The 16,999-nt window shown below is 35.1% G+C and overlaps 1 protein-coding gene across 1 annotated transcript in view; it reads left to right on the forward strand.

Moving 5' to 3' along the window:
* fat3a (FAT atypical cadherin 3a) overlaps positions 1-4,541 on the forward strand; it is an 89,836-nt gene extending 85,295 nt beyond the window's left edge. Inside the window, exons 29-30 of the mRNA XM_016462347.1 lie at positions 2,231-2,266; positions 3,565-4,541. Coding sequence (XP_016317833.1) covers positions 2,231-2,266; positions 3,565-4,073 — 545 coding nt within the window. The 3' untranslated portion in view covers positions 4,074-4,541. The remainder of the gene's footprint in view (positions 1-2,230; positions 2,267-3,564) is intronic.
* Positions 4,542-16,999: the final 12,458 nt, after the last annotated feature.

The raw sequence follows: 16,999 nt of genomic DNA on the forward strand, positions 1-16,999 counted from the left end.
TAAATATTGCGTCAAAATCAAATCAATTTGAGCGCGATTTAATCCCGGATGATTGTAACCACTCTAAGTTTGTCTGCTTTGGGGAAGCTAGCGTGTCTCCGACATAGTGATAACACTCTTTGCCTTATCTAGTGCAGCTCAACCAGGTCTCATCCCATTTGTCCGTATTTGTGATATCACAAATCCCGGAAAATATGCGTTGTAGTCCAAACGAGTCGTTCGTTATAGTTTTTGAAAAGTGATTTCTGTTAAATAAAATATCTCCTTTTGAATTGGACTTTGAGCTTTGTAACTTTGCAGACCTTTTTTATGCTCAAACCGCAACATTACAGACTAACTAAAGTTGAAAAAGTGAAAAAGCATAATAGGACCCCTTTAAGGTTCATGGGAGTTTTTTTTCTTGTTTGGTTGTTTCATTGGCCGATACAAAGATTAGCATTAGCATTACTGCTAATTTCCTGAGGTGTAATTTGCAGTGTTATTTATATACTGTTATAGTATTTATTAATATTTTTAATTATTTATTTATTCGCTTAATTTATTGATTGATTTTAATTTTAGTTTTTGTAATTGTATGTGCTTTTGTTGTTTTTATAATTTTTTTTTACATTTATATATATAGCTTTAATCTATATTTCAGTTTTAGTAATTTTAGTACTTTAAAATTATTTTAAATGATTTTAATTTAAAGTTTTAAAAATTATTTTTCATGTAATATTTATTTTATTTTATCTAGTTTTTACATTTTCTTATAGTTTTAGTCCACAGTAACAACACTGCTTTAAAGCGGACAAAAATACGTATGGCACCTTTAAAACCAGCTCACAATGACCTATTATATACCTAGTGCTGATGAAACTATTTTTAGTATAAACTATTTTTATGTATAAGCTAGGTTTATGCAGTCATTTTCAGCTAACTAGCTTATATTTTGTGTCTGAGGTCTTTTTTCTTTTGTATTAGTTAAGGATTGCTTTATATGTTTTAGTGGATATACTGTACATAGTCTGTAAACTGATACTATATTCATATTTAGTCCAGGTTTTGTTCTAACATGTAGAACAAAGATGTAAATCTAATTTTTTTAATGTAGTATTGTGTGTGTGTGTGTGTGTGTGTGTGTGTGTGTGTGTGTGTGCGCGCTTGATTTTCTTAGTAATGGACTACAGACTCTCACTTACTTTTCTTTGTTCACATTTAAATGACATTTGAGTCGTGAGCTTAATCACAGTCAATCAAACTGATGAAGATCAAACATGAGCACTTTAATAAGCTGGGAAGGAATGTACACATTTTTACAGCACCATTCTCTCTCTTTCTGTTTTCACTCTCTCTTATCCCTTACAAATATTGGCCATGGTATTCATAATTTCCCTAATAAACTAGTTACTGCAGTTTTTGCTACTTAAAAAAAAAAGATGTTATTTAATAGTAACAATAAACCGCATAAGCAGCTTTTTTAAATATTTCTATTTAGCTTTCTATTTATTTTAGTTTTAGTAGTTCAAGCTAAAAAGAAACCATGTTTAATTTTTAGTTTTAGTAATTTTGTGTTTTGTGCTTTTGTTGTTTTTTGCTTTATTATTTCTTTATAGCTTTAATTTATATTTATTTAATTTTTAGTAATTTAAACTAAAATAAATCATGTTTGAGTTTTAGTTTATTTTAGTCATTTTATGTGCTTTTGTCGTTGTAGGTTGCTATTTTTTATATTTCTATGTGGCTTTAATTTCAATTTTAGATTTAGTCATTTTAGTAATTCAAGCTAAAAAGAAACCATGTTTAATTTTTAGTTTTAGTAATTTTGTGTTTTGTGCTTTTGCTGTTATTTGCTTTATTATTTCTTTATAGCTTTAATTTATATTTATTTTATTTTTAGTAATTTAAACTAAATGAATTTTTGTTTATTTTAGTAATTTTATGTGCTTTTGTCATTGTAGGTTGCTATTTTAATATTTCTATGTAGCTTTAATTTACATTTTTTTTAATTTACATATTTCATTTGTGTAACGGATGCACCAGTATATCACAAAACACAGAAAATACAAATGATAGTGTTTTTCACTGAGATAAATGTTACGTTCGATTTCAAAAACATATCTACATGCAATGATAGTGCATTTGAATATGGTATTTGTACACAAACACGCGGTTAGGATGGGTTTGGTGCTTACCCACAAATCTGTCTCTTTCTCTTTCTCTGTCTTCCTGCTTCTTTTCTGCCTGCAAGTGTCCGTTATGGATCAAGGTCAAAACTTCAACAGAGGTGATTCACATTCTCTCTCTTCTCCTGCTTTGTTCAGCTAAATCTCCCAGAGTTCTTGCCCTCCTTCCTTTCCAGACTTTGTTCTCTGTCTATTCCTCCCTCTCTCGCTCTCATTTTCCGTATTGCTGACAAACTGAGCTATTGCATTCTGGGAAATGTCAAATCATCCAGCAGCGAGATGCTCTTTGTCGACACACACACACACACACACATCAGAGTACCTGCAGTCCTCTGTCACCCTTTTCCTCTCTTTCTCGTCTGTCTCTTCCCCCGCAGTGCTTCCATTGCTGACTTTGTGTTTTTCTTTTGTTTGATATTGATGTTTTCTGATAGCGAGGATTAGGCCGTGTACAGTGTGTGTGTTCGTGTGCGTGTGCGTCCCTGCGCTTCTGTGTTTTCATGCATCGCTGCATGCAATCCTCACTCTCATTTATTTTGGTTTGCGTTTTTTTGATGAATGCGTTTCGCTTGTGTCAACAATGCGTCACTGACCTCTGAACCTTGACCTCTTGTCCTGGCTGCGTCTTCGATCACCTTGCAGGCATGTCCACTCACTACAGCAAGACCTGCATGTGGAGATGTTCAGTGTAATGCTTCTGTCCCAAATACCCCAAAAAATACAATGGATCACAAATGGGCAACCGAGACTCATTTGAAAAACGTGCCTGTGGTGACATTCATTGTTTACAAAACCAAACATGAGATAAAAACGCATTTGCTGAAGCAACCATGCCATTTTAGCATACTCAAGTTTGCATAATCACAAAAATATTTTAATGAGCAAAGACTGAAATACTATTTTCTTGTAAAATGCACTCTAATCATTTTTTATATATTTACACCTTCACAAAAAACTTGTTTTATTGTGTAGTTTACAAATCATCCACTATGGTAAAAGTGTTTTGAGGACTCATATAAGTCTTTATTAATCAGTAATCTGACATGTAATCATAATTTGTGTTAACTTAAAAAAAGTTGTTGGTGTTTTACCGCCACTAGTGCTCATTTCAGCTGGAAACAGCAGTGAATTATATGTATACATACAGATAATTCATTTTTTTGGCATATTGGAAAGTTTTATTTAGAGGCACGTTTTTTCCAATGAGTTTAGGTTGCGAATGGGACGCACTACAGTCTCAACAAATGCACCATTTGGGACAGGGCCAATGTCTAACCTGTTAAACCTCCCTTCAGAATGACCAAGCATGCAACCCTACATGATTACGCACCTACCGAAGGACCCCCTTAGTTGTTTGCCCACTCGATGTTTACTAACTTCCTGTTTCCTGTTTCTCCAGCATACCACTGGGACACTTCCGATTGGCTGCCAAGTACACGCCTACCTGACATCGAGGAGGTCCCCACCTATGAGACGGGCGAAGTGGGCGTGGCCTTAGAATCCGACTATTACCTCGGTGGATTCGATATCGACAGCGACTACTCACCGCCTCAGGAGGAGGAGTTTATGTCCCAGGACCAGCTGCCCCCGCCCCTTCCCACCGAGGAATACGACACCTCACCCGCCAATCAACCCGTGTCCAGGGAGAGCACTCTGAGTGGGGACCGCAAGCCCCGCCCACACTTCCACCCCAGCCAATACCTGCCCCCGCATCAGCTGCCACTTGGCTCTACGGGGGAGGAGTTTAGCACTTTTACAGGCAGGGATGAGCGCCTGTCCATCAATGCCTCCTCTGCCTCTGACGTTTCCTTCGCGCCCTGCGGGTTCGAAGACTCTGAGACAGGAGGAAGTTTGGATAGTTTGGAGGACGCGCACATGCACCCACATACGCAGCATACTGAGGTCTGATATGCCACCAGGAACTGCAGACGCAGTTAGTGATGTTAACAGGACGTGTTTTCCCACATAAAAGACACTAAACTCTTGCGTCTGTCAGATGCAGCAGATTCAGTCTGAGGACTGCCGACGCCGCAGACAGACTCTTAGCGCTGCCCTCTGCATGAGCAGCTGAAATATAAAAGCACAGGAAGTGTCTGGAAGTGATGTCATGGGTGGGGCCCATGCAATTAAAGCAAAAAGAAGCGCCATAGCAAACGGAGACCAATGATCTGTAGATGTGTTTTCAGAAATCACCTGGTGCATTTCAATGTTCCTTCCAGTTCCTGATTTGTTTGGTGCTCCCCTTTGTGTGTTTGAAATCTGGATCTGTTCTAAAACCTAGTGAGCCTACCTAGACGATATTATGCTGCCTTCTAAGATACAAATTGTAAGTTTAAATATTTTTTATATTTGGAATTTCACAAAATAAAATCCTTTCTAATTACATTTTTTTAATTATTAATGCAAAAACAAAACTTGCAATTACTTACAATACAATAAACAAAATCCTAATAGTAATAGCCAACCAAAATAAAAAAAAATAAAAGAAATGTTAATACAACACCATACAGTTTTGTTCAAATTCTGAGTTTAAATGTTTTTATTTGGAATTCCACAAAGTAAAATCTTTTGTAATTACACTGTAACTACACAAATACATACATTTTTTATGCAAAAACAAAACTTATTACATACAGTAAAGAATTAAAATAAATAATATACTAATAGTAATACCAAATCTATATTCAAACTTGGAAGTGTAAAAAAAAAAAAAAAACCAGTAAATACAAAACAATAAATTTGTTTTGTTTAAATTCTGTTTAAATATTTTTATTTGGATTTTTATAAAGTAAAATCCTTTGTACTTGTGCTTTTTTAATTATTTATGCAAAAACAAAACTTATAATTACATACACTAAAGAATGAAAATAAGCAATAGACTAATAGTAATACCAAACCCAAATTAAAATTAGAAATTAATAAAAATACAACGTAAATAAGGTAGCTTCGGACATATACATCCCTGAATTCTTTGTAAAAAAAAAAAAAAAAACTGATTCAAGATGATAGACAAGTCGAGCATGTCGACTATAAATATATTTCATTCAGTACTGGAAAATATCAATAAAAGTTGTTAAATATAATTAAAAAATTACTAAATTACGCAATATTTGTGTCTATTGACACGTATTTTTATTTGTGGTTAGCATCAAACTCTGCTGGAATCAATCGTGACTCGAGACTCACATGAAGAAAAAAAATACAGCTAAACCAGCCTTAGTGGGTTTGCCGGTCTTAGCTGGTTTAAACTGGTTTAACTGTTCTCCTAGCAAGCATATGTTTAGCTACTGTTTCCCAAATGTCCAAACCCCCTCTAAAACAATCAAAAAAGTCCAGCTTGGCCACCTTCGGCTGGTTTCAGCAGGGGTGCGCTTTGCGTCAAACTGGGCAGTTGAGTTGCTTTCTTTGTAGATTGTTCCAAATCACATACTTATGAGGGTCCATTTCAGTTTGGATGCCACCTTAGAAGGCAGCTCATTAGGTTTTGGAACAGATCCGGCCTGTGTGCACAGGTGGACATGAATATGAAACCGTTTTCTATAAACAGTCAAAAAGCACATGAGTCTTCTGTATCTTCCCAAATTTTATTAACCTATTTTTTTGTTTTTTTAAATGCATTGACTTTTTTGCACTAAAACGATAGACAGATATGTTCAGATTAACAGTGGCCCTATCTAAAATAATCCTGTCATGTCACATTTAAGGCCCTGGATTGGTAGCAGCGTCGTCTTTTGTGTGAAGCATTAGTGGGATCCTGAATAGCACTATTTTTCAAGCCGATCATTTTAGACGAGCCTTTTAATGGAACGTGGGCAACTCTCTTCTGTAACTTACGTCTCCCCTTTTTTGTCTTGTGAAAAAAAATCACGATTATATATCAGAAAGCCATAAGCAGAAGATCGTCATTAACGTTTGTGTGTTCACAGGCACTTACAATGCAAGAATGACACATGCCTGTAGCATGCAGTCCAAAAAAAACTCCTTCGGTTCTGAACCGAACCAAACCAGAGAAAGGAGCGGAATGAGAGAGCGAAGCAATAACGGCAAGTCAGAAAGAGGGAAATGCCAAGTCCTGAAACAGAATACTGAATAAAAGATGCAGGGAAAGAAAATGTAAAGAAAGTGAATATCAATAAAATATCAATCAAAATGAGAACAAGGGAGAAAGAAAGAGAGAGAGGCATGATACTGTGGACCAACTTCGGATTGGAAAGGCGTTTTGGCCTGAAGGGAACAGGATTGAGACGCTTGGCGTGAGCTGATTTCAGAGCTTGCACTGTCATTTTCAATGCCATTGGGCGGATTGTTTTTTGTAAAAGCTGTAATTTTGACGTCAGTTGCTGTACAGTGTATATAAGTTGTTCAGATGCAGATTTTGTAGATATTGAACTGCAATCATGGAAGGGTTTGTGCGTCCTGCGAGCATTTGGCACGGGCGAAAAGGACAAACACAAACTCGCGTACTTTTGCTGACACTATTAACAGACGTGCGCATCTTTTTTTGTGGCTGTTTTTCACCTCCCATCTTTTTTAATTGTGTTTTTATTTCTATTTCACCGTGTTTATATTATAGAAAAGGGAATTACTCTGCTCCTGATGGATGTTTATTAATGATTTAATTTCGCCTTTGATTCATATTGTTCTTTTGACTGTGTTAAACAGTATTAAAACATGCTTGTTATACATGTAAACATGCTTTCTTCACTCCTGTTTTTTTTTTAGTTTGTTGTTGTTTTTTTTATTTTATCAATGCTAAAATAAAAAAAAAAGAATATTGATCAAAGTCATTATCACGTTGAAGTTCGTAAGTAATTTTTTGGAAAGGCAACATGAAATCAAAATTAACTCCTCTTCGTTATCATTAGTTAAATGTTCTTTGTTAGTTCATGTTAGCTCAGGTCCATTAAATAATATTAACAGGTACAAGTTTTGATTTTAATAATGCATTAGTTGAGATTAATAAATGCTTTAGAATTATTTTTCATAGTTAGTTGATGTTAACAAGTGGAGCCTTACTGTGAAGTGTTACCAAAAATATTCTTAAAAGTTAACTACATTAACAGTAACACTTTGCAATAAGGTCCCATTAGTTGTTAGTTAACTAACAATTATCATTACATTTATTAATTGTTGTTAACATTAGTTAATAAAATACGAATATTAATGTTTAGTTTGTGTTAGTTCAGGTCCATTAAAATAATATTAACAGATGCAACTTTTGATTGTAATATATTACTAAATTAGTTGAAATTAACAATAAATTTAGATTGCAATCTAAAATTTAAATAAAGATTTCATATTAATTAATGCTTTAGAAGTATGTTTCATTGTTCATGTTAACTAACGTAATTAATGTTAACAAATGGAAACTTGTAATGCGTTACCATATTAGCTAATAATATTGTAGTCTAGTGTTTCCACTTTTTATGATCTAGCCAAATTCTATTTGATAAAATTAAATCTCGCCTTACATTATTTCCAGTTGAATATGGAAATGCTTGCTGTTATGGAAGGTAAATGTTGTTTCATGTTGTCTTAACACCTAAAAGCATTGCAAATGTCATATGTTGTGTAATAATTTTTGTTTTGACCAGAACACACACTAAAAAAATCTTGTTTTGAAGATTAACACTTACCTGGCGAGCGCAATAACTCCACTTCAGATGTTTACAATCGGTGTGTGTATAATAAGAGTTCAGGGGCCTCGTTTATAAAATGTGCGTACGCACAGATTTGATCTTAGAGTGTGCGTACGCTAAAATCCAGGGAAACGTTCATATTTATAAAAACGGTCTTTGACGTGGAAAAGTACTTACCGTCACGTCAGGGTCTGAGCAGGCGTACAAACTTTTCCTTGTGGCAAAGTCAGAGTACTGCAGCTATTTGAACATAAGCTGCAAAAATAATGAAAGCGGTGTACGTGCAAGCACTGAATTCATCATAAACAACGAAGATGCAGTGTGAGAGATTAATTGTGCAGTGTAGTCAGATTTTTTATTAACGGGAGTTTCTGCGAGATTAAACTGACCTTTTTAGTAGTCTAATGTCGAGAGTTCTTTACTCGCTTTCTGTACACAGTTTATTCCATGTTTTTTTTATTACCGGTATTATTATTTACTCAGTAAAGTATTTTTTTTCTTTTTTCTTTTTTCTTTGTGCTTGTCATTCTCAAGCATAGAAATTCGGATATTGGCGTGTGATCTTTTATATGGTAATGATATTAATTAGGGGGCGTTTACAAGGCGGAGATCTGACACCAGTCAGCTACGCACAATTTCAAGATCATTTGCGATTTACACTGTAAATGTCACATCTGGAAGAGAGGCGTACGCACGTGTTTTTGTGCGCACGTTCGTTTTCTCTGAATCTCACTTACGCACTTTTGAGAAATGATCTTAGAACAAATTTAGGACGGTTTATACGCAACATTTTATAAATGAGGCCCCAGGATCGATAGTAACTCGTCAGAGTCTTTCCAGAAGCGAGGAGAACGTATGCGGTTTGGTATTTAATCAGGTCTGTGTAAGTGTGTGTGGTTAGAGTGTAATCAGACTCTCACTTTGAGAGCTTCAGAGGCTCATTATCTTCTCCACTGCTGTGGCTTTTGGAGTGGACAGGGTGCTTCGATTTCTTGTCCTCAATCATCTTTTTTTTTTGCCTTTGACTTTAAGGGCCTATTCAGCTGAACTGATGTACATGTCCTCTCTGAGACCTGAAGAATTGGTGCTCCTATAAAAGGTGGCTCACCTCAGGATGGGCTTCTAATGAGAAAACCTCCCGATTAAACATGATGGGCGGCGGACATAGAACAGTGCAAAACTTCATGATTACTGCTCTAGTTTGATGATACGAGAGGTTCGATTCTGTTCCAAAATTAGCAGCTAAGAAAACAGAGATTTATTAAGCATTGTTGTGTCATGAAGCAAGCAGACTCATGGAAAATGTAATAATAGTGATAAATAGTTCCTCAGATGGTCAAATTTGCTCACAAGCAATAGCGATGATCAATTAGTAAGTGAATGGTTCACCCTGTAATGAAAATGTACTCACTCTCAGGACAGCCAAGTTGTAGATGATTGTGTTTCTTCATCAGAACAGATTTGGAGAAATTTAGCATTAGATCACTTGCTCACCATGCAATGGATCCTCTGCAGTGAATGGGTGCCGTCAGAATGAGAGTCCAAACAACTGATAAAAACATCACAATAATCCACAAGTAATCCACACCACTCCAGTCCGGTTTGTAAGAAACAAATTCATCATTAAGGGGTTTTAACTTTAATACCATAATTTCTGGCCAAAATATGGAGTTCATACTCCATAATAACGCTTCCTCCAGTGAAAACATCCTTCCCCTGTTGTTTTCTCACATCAGATCCACCCACATATTTGTTTAGAGCTGTTTTAGACTGTTTTTGCTTGTAAACGGTGCTTGATCGGTGCATATTTCTCTCCTGATTCAGACGTGACGACTTTCACTGGAGAAAGCAATGTTATGGATAGAGGACTGTTTTAGCTGGAAGCAACGGTTTGGAGTTTTAAAAAATGCCTTAAAAATGGATTTGTTTCTTACAAACATGCAGATTTTTGCTTCAAAAGATGTTAATTGATGGACTTGTTACTTGTGGATTACTGTGATATTTTTTTCAGCTGTTTGGACTCTCATTCTGACGGCACCCATTCACTGCAGAGGATCCATTGGTGAGCAAGTGATGAAATGCTACATTTATCTAAATCTGTTTAGATGAAGAAACAAACTCATCTACATCTTGGGCGAGTACATTTTAATTTCTGGGTGAACTTTTTTTTTTTTTTTTTAAGTCTGAAGGGTTTGTTAGCAAAAACACATTTTGGTCTGTTCCTCACACAAAGCTATCTTGAAATATAGAGCATGAGTCGTATGGACCATTTTTATGATTATTTTGTGGTGTTTTTTTGGGACTTTTTAAAGTTTAAAAGCAGTGTTGAAAAAGCTCTTGAAAGTCTTTTGTAGAATTAACATTTTAAACTTACAGTATTGCCACCTAGTAAGCACTTACATATTGCCAAGAACGCAACATCTGGAAAGTACTGCATATTTGTATCATATTTGCATGCAAAAATCAGATAAACACCTCAGGAGCCAATTCACGTACAGTTTAAATCACGAATGCCATGAAAACAGCTGCTGAATGTTGTTCTCACATCCAACCGGAAACTTTTTACGAAGTATTTCAGATGGGCAGGCTAAAAGTTATAAATACAACGTTGTGTGCTTTCAGGATACTTTCAGCCCTTCTGCGTTTGCCTGAGAAGATATTTTTATTGAATTACCATAAACACCTAGAAATGGATACAGGGCCCTTGGGGAACAACTGGTGATTGTAAAATCGCCGCCTATATATATGTTCACTGTTCTGTTACATGTAATGCATAATTGCTTTTTTTTTTTTTTTTATGAACTAGCATCTTCCTCTCTGTCCTTCTGCAGTCTGTTTGGTTTGTACAATAACATCTGTATTTTCCTCCATGCTGTCTATTTAGATCATTTGTCCTCACTCGAATGTATTTAAAAATGCAACAAGCGTAGTTGTAGTTTGGGCACTTGACGGTATTATTCATTACCTCTGCTGAGATATTCATGAGTTGGATCTAATCGAGCACACGAGGCAGATGAGGACACGTTTGCTAATGTGTGTGGAGATGTGTTGTGGCGTGACACCGTGTCAGAGTTTGCAGGTTGTCTTCTCCATCTAATCTATCTCCATCTCCTCTGTTTGCTGCAGTAATTGCGTGTGTTTTTGTCGTTTATGTCACTGGCTGTCGAAGAACTCGCTGCTGTTTGGTTGCAGGAGATTTTGAGCTTCATGAAGGGTTTAAATCGCAAGGCTCAGGTGTGACAAACAATTAAATAAAGATAATCCTTAATGATTGGCGTTATGATCACTAATGGTTTTCTTAACTGAAGGGGTTTGTTGCATCTGGCTGCAGATTGATGGTCTGCTGGGTTCAGGTTTTGGTCAGCCAGTCTCTGTTCGATCGGATTGAGCTGGTCCATGTTGGGTCCTGCCCTACTGCTGTAAGAAAGTCCTGTTAAAAAACAGCACCTGTGGTTGCCAGATATTCACTTACATTTTACAACGGCAACACTTGCGAAGCGAGGAAATCAAAGTAATCGGGACATGAAACTGAAAAGAATATTGTAGTCTATTTTACTGTTCATGACTGTATATATAAATAACTTATAATTTACTTCTATAATGTTATATACCAACCCAATTGACAGGGTTATTTTAGTTAACTCAAACTAAAACCATTAAAGTTTTTTTTTTTTTTACTTGAAATAAAATAAACTTTTAATGAAATAAAATTAAAAACATTTAATTAAATAAAAAAATACATGTAAAAAGTAAATTAAAATGAAAAATCTTTAATTAAAAAAATCTAATTACCAAAGCAACATTTCTCATTTTAATTTTGTTTAATTTGATGTACTATAATAACTAAAACTAAAAAGAAAAACGAATAAAATAAAAAAAAGTTGAATAAAATGAAATAAAAATGACAAAACACAATAAAATTACTGAAACTTAAAAAATATATATAATAAAAATGGAAAATATAAAAATTAAAAACTCAAAATGGCTATGTATATGTATATATATATGTATATATGTATGTATGTATATATATATATATATATATATAGTGTGTGTGTGTGTGTTATGTATAATTAACTTATATAAGGTAATGTGAATCACAAATTCATTTGTAAAAATAAAATACATTTGTAAATAAATAAATAAAAATATATAGGTTGGTATATTAATGTTATATACGTTTATTATGCTGGTATTGACTATTAATCCTGAAAAAAAGAAAATAGAAATAAATATACTTTCAAAATTATAATAATAAATGTTTATAAATAAATGTATAAATAAATGTTTCTTGAGCAGCAAATAAGCATATTAGAACGATTTCTGAAGGATCATGTGATGGCGTCTATTATTTACAATATAATAATACACTACAGTGAACAGTAAAAAAAAAATTATTTTCATTGTGGCCTTATATTACCAAAATCCTAATATTTTCTTTAAAAACACAAATATATAAACCTAAATAAATGTCCATGCTTGAAATGTATTGAATACATTTTTTGAAAGCAGGGTGATGTTATTACTTTTTGATTTGATAGGGGCCATATGGATGAGCGGCCAGCCGTGTCCCAGAATTCCTTTGGAGCATAAGGTAGCTGATGAAATTAATCACACATTGATTTGACCTTGCAAACACACACACGCACACAGTGCTGTCATTAGGAAGAATGATGGAGATGAAGTGAGATGAGATATGAAGAGATGCAGCAGGTGAGTGTATGTGTGTGTGTGTGTGTGTGTGTGTGTGTGTGTGTGACCGCAGATCTCCTTCTGTTTGGCTTTCTGCCTGTTTGTTTGTGTCTCTTAAGATTTAAAAGTTACTTTTGAAGCGTGAGTGTGGAGTGTTTTTCATTCGGTCTCTCCCTCATCTTCTTTAAGAGAGTCTTTAAGCTTCTCTGCAAATGCTTTTGGCAGAAAAACAGAGGGAAATCAAACAAAAGCCTGTTGAAGAGGAAGGTGAGAGGGGTATTTAGGAGAAGAACAAAGCAGCGATGCCTCGTGTGAAGGGCTGTTTTATTAAGGAAATAAATCCAGCCCTGAGCTCTGAAACAGCTGGATGGGTGTCCCAAAGCGTTCTGCTCCTTGTTCCTCTGCAAGACCTTTTTTGTTCAGGCAGGTGACAGGTCAGTTTTAGTATGCACACCTCAGTCTCTTTGTCTTTGTCTCGAGAGCAAGCTTTTACTGTAGTTCTTTCAGCTTTTTTATCCTACTGTCAGAGAAAGCGCAGGTTTGTATCTATATACGCTTCTCAAGTGGTTTTGCTTCATGTCCTAGATTTTATGTTGGTGTTATTTTAGTATCATTCAGACATATCTTTTTTTTTTTTTTTTTTAAGTTTTAGTAATTTTATTGTGTGATTTTTATTTTTATTTTTAGTAGTTAGATTTGTTAAATATATCTATGTTTTTCTTTTATTTCAGTTGTAGTTATTTTAATACATCACGTTAAACAAACTTTTTTTTTATGGTTTTAGTAAACTATAACTGTGTTGGACATTTGTTAACATTACAAATGACTTGCTTCTTGCGTCAGACCAAGGCTGTATCTACATTATGCTGGCATAATACAGTATATTTCCACTTTAGTTTTCAACTGTGAATTTTTCATTTAAACTTTTATGAACTTTTATAAATGGTTAGTTTGATTAAATGCATGACCTTTGACCTCAACAACAAAACATACAGGAAGTGTTTTTCTTCATTTTTGAAAGGTTTCATTTTATTATTAGCATTTAGCATTGTTTTTCCCTGCTGTTCTGTGACTCAGAACAGACCTGTGATTCACCACTGTTATTGTGTGCCGCTTGCATCCTCATTTTCTCATAGACTGAATTGGCACCCGGATGTTTTTCATGTGTGTGTGTGTGTGTGTGTGTGTGTACAGAAAGGCTATATGCTGTCCTGGTTATGTCGACTTGTGTGTGCATGTTCTCTCACTAGCTCTTTGTAAATTGTGAATGAAGCAATAGATCACAGTTGTGTTTTCCAGGATTGCGAGTAGAAAGCGTATTACTTTGCCTTTCTCGTTCCCTTCCCTGCAAACCACAATTTTCACTTTCTTTTTCCTTCTTTTCTGTTCTTTTAAACTTTGTAATATTTGTTTTTGTTCTTTCTCTCCACCTTTCTCTTGCCCTCTCAATCTGTCTCATCCCCTGATTAACGAAGAGGCTGGCAGATAGGCGGGAAGAGAACTGAAGCATGAACTGACTTCAGATCAGCTCCAGCTCAGCCTTATTGAGCACACAGATGCTTGGACTGACTGTAGCTAAATAGAGATCAACATAATCAGTGTAAACAGAAGTAAAAACACATAATATGAGGATAAAGACAGACATTTGTCATTTAGACGTGACTGAACTGTCCTAAATATCTTTGCAAAGTTTCCTTCCTTTCCATCATTCTTTAGTGAATTCATCTTGGGATACAGATTGTACCCTTGTGCTGACTTGTGTGATGGTAACATCAAAATCAGTGGAGCGTCGCAGAGAGATTGATGTAACATAAAAGATTGATGTAAGATAGTTAAACCTGATAATGGAGACAACATGTCAGCAGGAAGCAAAGCAAACTCATGACAGATCAGTGGACATGTTGTGATGAACCGGTGATGCATGAAGACATGATCAGGATGAAGCTTTGAGATGCAGTGACCTCAAAATGTATTTGGACAATAAAGTCACGCTTAAAATGTCTGTTATGTTAAATGCACAATATCAATATCAGCAGATTTTAACAAATAATGTGAGATTTTCACACAAGTATCTTCATCTTCACCTGACATCAAGGAAGAAAAATTACAATGATAAAGATATGAAAGGTTTTTTTTAATATATAGTGATTTTAATATACAACTTATTGAATTTAACGCATATGAAAACAAGGCTGTGAAGGATAGACTTGCAGTTTTTACAATGGCACGCACTGTACAAAAGTGCTACATCATGTAATTTTCATAACTTTCAAAACGTTTTATGGAGTTTGTCAACTGAAAGTTTTTTTTTTTTTCATAAAGACGTTTCGTCAGCTGAACAAATCGGTATGTTGTTAAATAAACCATCATATAAACCATTGGACGCACTGTACTTTTAACCCTCGCAGCCTTGTTTTCATTCATGTCAAACATTAAAAATGTCGACTATGATCCAAGTCCACACCACAACTAGAATGATAACGACACAGAAGATCGATATCATTGGAGTCACTTTCAGAACAATTTTTGTCTAGCTGATGATAAAATGATAAAACACTTATGGTGTGTACACACCAAAAGCGAATTTAATTATTTGGGCGAGTAGACAACATACAAAGTCAATGCAAAGACGCAAATAGATACAAATTTGCACAGGGCAATGTAAATGACGTGAATTGGGCGACGCGATTCCCACGTGATATTCGCCTCAAGTAGAAAAATGTAATCTGGAGTGGGAAATTTGCATGATGCGTTGTCGCGCAAGCCAATCAGTGAAGAGCTTATTGATACATCCGGTTTGAGACGACCGGTTGTATCAGAAAATGGAGGAGAGCGTTATTATGTTTTTATTTGGACAAGTGACGCGAAAAATATCCCAAGAGTAATCTAAAGCGAGTAACGCGATGCTTCGCTTTTGGTGTGCACACACCACAAGGCCGTGTGTCCCCCAAAGCGTTTTTAGCCAGCTGAAAACACCAGGTGCTCTGCTGAAATCTCCTAGCTGAGAGCTTTTTTTTTTTTTGAGACGCTTTTGCTGTCTCCACTTATAATGTTATAAAAAAAAATTACATCATAATTTAGAAGTAATTTATATCACAATTTAGATGTATTTCTTCAAATTATGCACCACATGAATTGGTAGGCTATTTGATAATAAGCACCAGATAATAGCAGATTTACAGAAAATCATGGTGTTAATGTTTGTAATATAGTAATCGAGAAACAAGCACACAGCCATCTTTAGAATTTTGTCTTTGAACAAAATTATTTGGGCGTAATTATTTGTGTAGCTCTAGCATCACTGTTGCTAATTAGCTGGTGAAGTGGATTTACTCATTGTAGTTTTAACAGAAGTTATCATGCGCATTGTAATGTTCGAAGTGGATGTCATAATAACAAATGTCAGTAGACCGGGAAGATTTTAAAACGAGCGGCTCATTCATATATTCGTAGGTCTTTACCTTCATGCTGTGGAAATACAAACGGAAGACTAGAAGACAACGAGCGCAGCACTGGAAAGTGGTGGAGACATATATGCAGTAGGCTATCTATATCGCCTTATGCCATAAAGTTGGACATACAGGCTATGTATCCGACCAACTTTATATAAAGAGCTAGGCGGTAATAATAGTCACATTTTGAGACTAAATAATAAAATCAGACAGTTGAGACTTGCTGTATAGGCTATCGTTTTACAGTGAGTGTACACTGTAAAAAATGACCGTGAATTTAACAGTAAAAGACTGTAAAAATGCTACAGTAAAAACCTGTTAAATGGTTAACGGTAATTTCCCCTACTAAATACGGTGAAAAACCGTATTGGACATTACATGTATTGGACATTATACGGTAGTATACCGTTTTTGGAAGTGAAAAAGACTGTATAATTTACAGTGAATAACCGTAAATTGACATGCCCCAGAATTCCCTGCGTTATATTTCAAATTTGATGTTTTTTTGTTGAAATAACTATGTTTCTTCTTAGTTGTTTCTTATCAGTTTTGTATATTAGGGTTGTGTGTTACACCTAATGTTGTTAAATGAATGTTTATTGCATTATTTCAGTTTCATGTGTGTTACCATGATGGTGTTTAGTGTTTGTGTGAATGACACTGTGCACCTTCTATATATGTTATTATTTAAAAGCTGCTTGTGATGGGCTTTGGTTCATCATGTGACTTTCTCATCACCACCTGCATTTGGTGGTTATCAGTGTATTACAAAGGTACAAAACAGATTTCAGTACTTCAGTAGGTTGGTATATTAACATTATATCAGTTAATGAAATTACGGTATTTAACTGTAAATTTAAGTTAAAACCTAAAACGTTGCTACCGTATTTTTTACGGTCAAATTCCGGCAACCACAGCTGCCGGTTTTTTACCGTAAATTTTACGGATTTTTTTTTACAGTGTAGCCTATTGTACGCGATATAGGCTACGGTTTACATTTGTGTGACTTTTGAAGCCGCTGTACGTTGTTCTTCCAATGTGAGTAAGGGTA

This window comes from Sinocyclocheilus anshuiensis, unplaced genomic scaffold (genome assembly GCF_001515605.1).
Source record: "Sinocyclocheilus anshuiensis isolate Anshui unplaced genomic scaffold, SAMN03320099.WGS_v1.1 scaffold272, whole genome shotgun sequence".
Taxonomy (NCBI): Eukaryota; Metazoa; Chordata; class Actinopteri; order Cypriniformes; family Cyprinidae; genus Sinocyclocheilus; species Sinocyclocheilus anshuiensis.